The sequence below is a fragment of the Atta cephalotes genome, assembly GCF_000143395.1.
Source record: "Atta cephalotes unplaced genomic scaffold scaffold00002, whole genome shotgun sequence".
NCBI lineage: Eukaryota > Metazoa > Arthropoda > Insecta > Hymenoptera > Formicidae > Atta > Atta cephalotes.
Window position 1 is genome coordinate 4,266,572 of NW_012130066.1, and position 6,643 is coordinate 4,273,214.

The 6,643-nt window shown below is 28.0% G+C and overlaps 1 protein-coding gene across 1 annotated transcript in view; it reads right to left on the bottom strand.

The window, feature by feature from the left end:
• The window catches only part of LOC105623080, a 4,443-nt gene extending 2,560 nt beyond the window's left edge, over positions 1–1,883 (bottom strand). The window contains exons 1-4 of the mRNA XM_012204484.1: positions 1,707–1,883; positions 1,193–1,261; positions 981–1,070; positions 852–893 (exon numbers count right to left, since the gene is read on the bottom strand). Coding sequence (XP_012059874.1) covers positions 852–893; positions 981–1,070; positions 1,193–1,261; positions 1,707–1,883 — 378 coding nt within the window. The remainder of the gene's footprint in view (positions 1–851; positions 894–980; positions 1,071–1,192; positions 1,262–1,706) is intronic.
• Between the last annotated feature and the right edge of the window lie 4,760 nt (positions 1,884–6,643).

A 6,643-nucleotide genomic window follows, 5' to 3' on the forward strand; every position in this document is an offset into this window, starting at 1 on the left:
ATATATATATATATGTATATATATGTATATATATATAATACAAATTAATAAAAATCAAAGTCTTAAACAGTTTAGCTGGATTTTAAATGCTTGTATGATTCTTGTATGAATTTATATACTACGTATGTATTAGTCCCCAGAAACACGCATCGAAATGATTTTTCGGTTTTGAAAACGTTAACTTTACTAATAAATAAACATTATAAATAAAAATAAAAATAATATGTAAATTTTTCTTTTAAATATTTATCTGGAGTTTAACTATATGTATAATAAATATATATACATTATATTAATTAAAATTTTCTTTTGTCAGATATGGTGTCATAATGAACTATTAAATGTATATAATTATATTCTTTTTTATATTTGCTTTTTTATTTTCTTTAGAAAAAATGATTAAATCCATATTCATAATGTTTTCAAGTATTAATGAATCGATCAGTAATATACAATATATAATATTTTAATAATAATAGTGATAATAATAGTTCTTGAATTGAAGTTTTATAAAAATACAGGTGATCGTTTTCAGAAAAATCATATAATTATTCTCGGTTTTATAATAAAAAGAATAATGAAAAAACAAATAATATTAAAAAACATTTTTTTATTTATCTTTTTTATTGCATAAAATGTTATTAATTATTTTTTTCATTGTTTTTAATAATTTTTTTCAAGTGTTAATGTTTTTTTAAACTTATATAGGGTTATTAAATCAAATCAAGAAGGTATTGTACATACAGCGCATTTTTATAAATAACATTATGTTGTACATATATTATCACTAAACTATTTTTATAAGCTTTGCCATAATACGATGATAAAAATTATTATTTATTTATTTGTGCTTGTATTATTATAACTAAAACAGTCGCAATAAACGTAATAAACTAAAAATAAAGACAATTTAAATTCTTTTTTTTATATATTTGCCAGGAATTATTTACAGTACGGAATTATGTAATAAATTAACGTACCTTATGAAGATATTTGAAACCAAATTGAAAAAATCCGATTCCACAAAATCTAAGGGGTGCAAACACTATTCCCAATGAAAATTGTGAAATCTGTATAAAAACCATATTTCTTTCAATGTATTATATATTTTGTTGATTTTATATTTACTTGTACGTTTAATATGTATTTTAATAATATTTTAATGTGTGTGTGAACTCATTTTTAAACTTACAATTTCACGAATTTCAACATCATAAGTGACATATGATAATTTATTTAATAAATCTGCTGTTGCATTTGCCTGTAATTGCAATATGTTTAATGTAATTAAAGAATGTATCTTGAAAAAAATGTTTTAATTTAATTTTAAATTTAGATATCAATAATAATTTCTAAAGGATTTTTTACATCTGCGAAGAAGTTTTCACATGAAAAATAGTCTTGATTTGATTCATTTTTAGAATTTTTTGTTGTATAATATTATAACATTATCCGACTTTATTTATACTTCGATTTGAATTATTGTCAATTTTGTTTAGATTAATAATGACTTCGTAATAGTTAAAACGTTATTTATATTATAATAAATTTTCTTTTAGATTGTAGCTCCTGTTTTATTATTTTAATTTTAATCATCTGAGTCGTTAATTTAATTTGTGTTTTTTTCGATAATCTTTAAATTCATTCACTTATTATAAATAAAATTTAAATTAATGTTTTCTAAAATTTAATTTAGTTTAACCTACCTTTGTACTAACTATTTCGCATATATAATTAATAAGCAGGAATTTGAAAATATGATGAGATAAGCAGAATGAACGCACAGCGATAGCCATTGTTCTTGATTTTACATAATTGTTGATAAATATTGTATTGAAAAGTTCGCGCAAGTCAAGTACTATCCAACCAAAATAGCATGCCATTTTGATAGTTATTTGAGTCCCAAATATTAAGTTTATTTCACGGGATATTTTGCATAACTCTAAGTAAAGATGTCTGGACATGCAAACATAAATATAAAGTTTTATGTTTTATGTGTACTGTTATTTATAAATATTAAACTTTTCCATGATGTTATCTCTATTAATAAATTTATAAAATTTCTTACATAATGATCCATGTTATGCATTTGTTATTTAGTAATTTCGAAAATCTATGTTGGTCAGGATATACCTTGCTTTTTACCCAAGCCCTTGTTATTTTATGATTTTTATTTTTCATTAAATTCTGAAGATATTCATTAATTTGATCAAACTTTAATCCTGTGTATCTAAAAAAAGTAGATGGAAAACGAAATTAATTACAAGCAGCTATATTTTATTAGTACATTTATAATTTTTATTTCAGAAGTTATGAAATATTCATGCATTATAATTTAGTTTAATTTATTTATATATATAAATAATTACGCAACAACAGATAAAGATATAATTGTAAATATACATAAAAAGATATACTAACTTGAGGATACTTGCATTAATCAAATCACCTATAAGATTAATATGAAAACAGTAGTCTCGTGCAAAAAAAAAAAACATAATTGTCGTGATATCATCATCATGTTTATCTTTAAGTAGTAAAGCTTCGAAGTATGTTATTAATATAACTATAACAATCCATCCTAAGACACACCATATTGCTTTTTTGCGTAGATTGTTATAATCTGTCGTTGTTCCTAGCTTTAACAAGGTGTAGTTGATATTATCAAATTTCTTCAAACAATTTTGGAATTTCTGTTGAATGAATGAATGAAAAGAAATAGTATGTGAAATAGACAAATATATATTACAAGTATTTCGATTGGGTGAATCAATCACCTTGTTCTTGATATACAATATGTTGTCAAGATCATGACTCTAAGTAACCTTTGAAAGGTCTATTATTTTTAGTCGGTCATTGTTCGTCAAAAAGTTATTAATAAATAGAGTGTACGATATATATGAATATGTATCTAATATGTATTTTATAGTTCAAACTTTATTTAGTGTGTGTATATATATATATATTTCACATTATATATTAGTATATTCACATATTTTGAATGAATTCATGGACCGGAGGGACAGAATTGTACAAATTTCATTCTTGCCTAAAAAAGAAGGAAGAACCCTGTTTCATGCAGAAAATCAAAAACTAAGTGGAACTACTCCGCGTAGAAAGTTATATATGAATCTAATTGAAACCTCTTCACATTGAAAAGTATATACATAGAAGCAATGGAGTTAGTCTCTTTCTAAGATTGGGGGATTTACTATTAAAAATTTAGTTATACAGAGTGTCTGGAAATAATCGCTAAATATTTCATAGGCAGGTAGAGCGGACTAAACTGAGTCGAAAAGTCCTCTACTATTTTATAAATTTTCCCAATAGTTAATGAGATATTAATCCTTAAGATATAAACCTTAAAGATAGCCGAATATGCGCGGCTTACTACTGCGAATGTCCACAGACATATGTCCACAGATCACTTGGCGCGCGGGCCTTGGAAGTTGGGGGGCTGGCAAGCATCCCGCGCCGCGCACACAGCCGCAAGCCTCCATAGCTCGGACGGCGCGCTTGCCAGGCTATCCCTGTTCCCTACGGCCCGCGCGCCAAGCGATCGGTAGACGTATACACTTCGCAATAGTATTCGGTTATTTTTAAGGAATATTAATATCTCGTTAATTATTGGGGAAACTATAAAGTTTAGTCCGCTCTACCTGCCTATGAAATATTTGGCGATTATTTCCAGACATCCTGTATAAGATGTGATAAAAAAAAGACCGGAATTTCTCAATAACTTATATTATGTATTAATTAAAAAATTACAAATTTAATGCGGGTCGTCTTCGAAGTAACTCCTCTGGGCATCAATGTACTGTTGGAACCGTTTCTTCCACAAAGCACGCGGAAAACGCAGCAGCACGGAATTGATCGTAATACTTCCTTCTGATATTATTGTCTCTTTTGTCGCAAAATGCTTTCAATTGTAACTTCATCCGAGAAAATAGAAAGAAGTCAGCTGGAGACAGGTCTGGAGAATAGGGGGGTTGCGGGATGATTAGGTTGTTACAAGCGAGAAACTCTCAAAAATGAAATGCAGTATGTGTCATTGTCATGATGCAGTAGCCAGTTTTTGCGCTGCCAAAACGCCGCTCATTTTCGTCTTCCCGCAGACATTGTAACATTCTGAGATTTGTTCCTTCTGTTTCGTCATTAACTGATGTGGATGATCTTCCAGACCTAGACTCCTCTTCCACCAATATTAAATCCTTCTTAAATCGACTGTACCATTCGTAAACTTGAGTAGAACTCATAGTCTCGTAAACTTCCTTAAGCAGTTTGAATGTCTGCCCGTTTTTTCCAATTTATAGCAAAATTTCACGCAAATACGCTGCTCTTGCAACACTCATTTTAAAAACGCGTGACGAATTGCGAACGGTTCAAACACACTCGATACCAATACAATAACTTCGGAATTACTGGACCGATCATAACGAAATTTCTACAGCAAACTGGAAAAGGATGCGCTATCTATCTATAAAATTTTTAACTACAACTTAAATCGTTGCAGTTTTACCTTTTCGACGACAGAATTCGGATCTTTTTTTGATCACATCTTTATTATAGATTTGAATTGAATGAAATTTTATGAAAAATTATATTATATTTACAGCGAAGTTCTACATATATATTGACAATTTTTCACGCAAAGCAAAGTTGCATTCAAACTTATTATAATGTATCTAATTTTTTGATAGTGAAAATTCTTCTGTAGGATGTGAAAGGCGGAATCCACTGCATTCACACATATACTTAATGTGGAGCGAGATTCTGAACGCAAAGTAAATTTACTTTCTATGCGGAGCAAGGTTTCATAAGGATTTTCCGAATGAAGCGATATTCACCCCATTCTCCTTTTAGTTTATAGACCAAAATGCCATCAATATGATCATAAAATTCCTCTTCCTCCCCCCTATGTCTCAATAATATTTTATATTAAGGGGATTCTAAAGCGAAGCTTAAACTCCGACCGAAATCACAAAAATCGCTGTTTTTCTAGTATCAACATGTTTTTATACTATCACACTAATAACTCACGCAATCTATGATACACGCCGTCGCACGTTCGTGTTAATTTTCGTATAATAAATTCGTCGCAATAAAGCGTCTAATTCTAAAAATTCGATGTTATTTGTTCGTGCAGATTATGTATTTGTGGATTACTATTTCGTAAGTATAATATAGGTTGCAAAACTTTTGTAACAAGCAAATGTTGTCACAACTTGGCAGCTTGAGATGCCATGTTACGCTAAGAAATAGTAAAAAATATATCAATTTCGAATTTTTAATTCTTGGCGTAAACTCCGCCTCACAAGCATGTATTAATGCGTATATTTCAATCCTGGACTGAAAAAGGATTTTTGAATCTGTGAAAGAGAAAAAAAAATATGTTATAAAAATTATATGATTTAATCAATAATACAGACGGCTTTAGGATCCCCTTAATAGCTATATAATCTGTATCTAATATTCAACTTGTTAAAAATTATTTTGTTGATAACTTTGTAATGAACAACGACAGACGCGATGTCGCAACAGCCAAAGTATCTGAACCTCAGAGTTATTACTTTGACAACATAGTTACCTTGACAATTGAGATCAAGGTGTTTGGGATACATATAAAATTATATTTATTATATATATATTTTTTTTTATCTATTTAATTGTGTAAATAGATATAAAAATGTTTATTCTTAATAATTACGTATTTTATAACAATTGCTTTTTATTAATAATATTACTGGTATTATAACATTTCTTTACCTTATCATGATATATTCCAAACACAATTGATAATAACGTCGTAAAGACTTCTAGATAATGGCAAATATGGTCCTCGAAGGAAAAAAACGCGTGAAAAGAAATCATTAATGCAGATGATGAGAGGAAATAGTACACTGACCAAATCAGTAACATATATATGACACTAAACCATAGTTTTAAATGATTAGATATGGCAATTCTTAAACCAAACACGTAACTGACCATTAAAAATGGTGTTATAATTGTACGAATATTTTTTACCATTGCACACAATTTTTATTTCAAACTGTACTTTTGTTGATGAGTTGCAAGTATAAAAATTGAAATATTGAATGATTGAAATATGGAATGGTAATACTAAACGCAAAGTGCTTTCTGCACTTCTAAAGCACTTAGGAATATTAAAGTAATCAATCTACTACATTTTATGCTCTATTATTTATCTAAACTTGTAGATGGATGATGGGTATATTTTATTTTTACTCATATACATTGGTACATAAAAAGTATGAATATTCTGGTAACTTTGTCTTTTTTTTATTTGTCCTTTTTAATATTGGATTGTCCGGAAAGTTCGTGCCGCAAAAGATTTAAATTTAATAAATGAAATTAAAAATTTAAATCTTCTGCGTTTCAATTTTCCTTCAAAATCGGCACGAACTTTCCGGACAACCCGATACATATTTAAGTTATTAAAATTATTATATTAATTGCAGTTGTAACAAATACATAAATAATGCAAAAACATTATATAATAAATATATTGCATTATATTATAAATATATTGCAATTATGTGTCAATTGCCTTATAATATGTATAAAAACATATGTAAATATAATGATTAATGTCTATAATAAGAAGTTCATGGACATGATG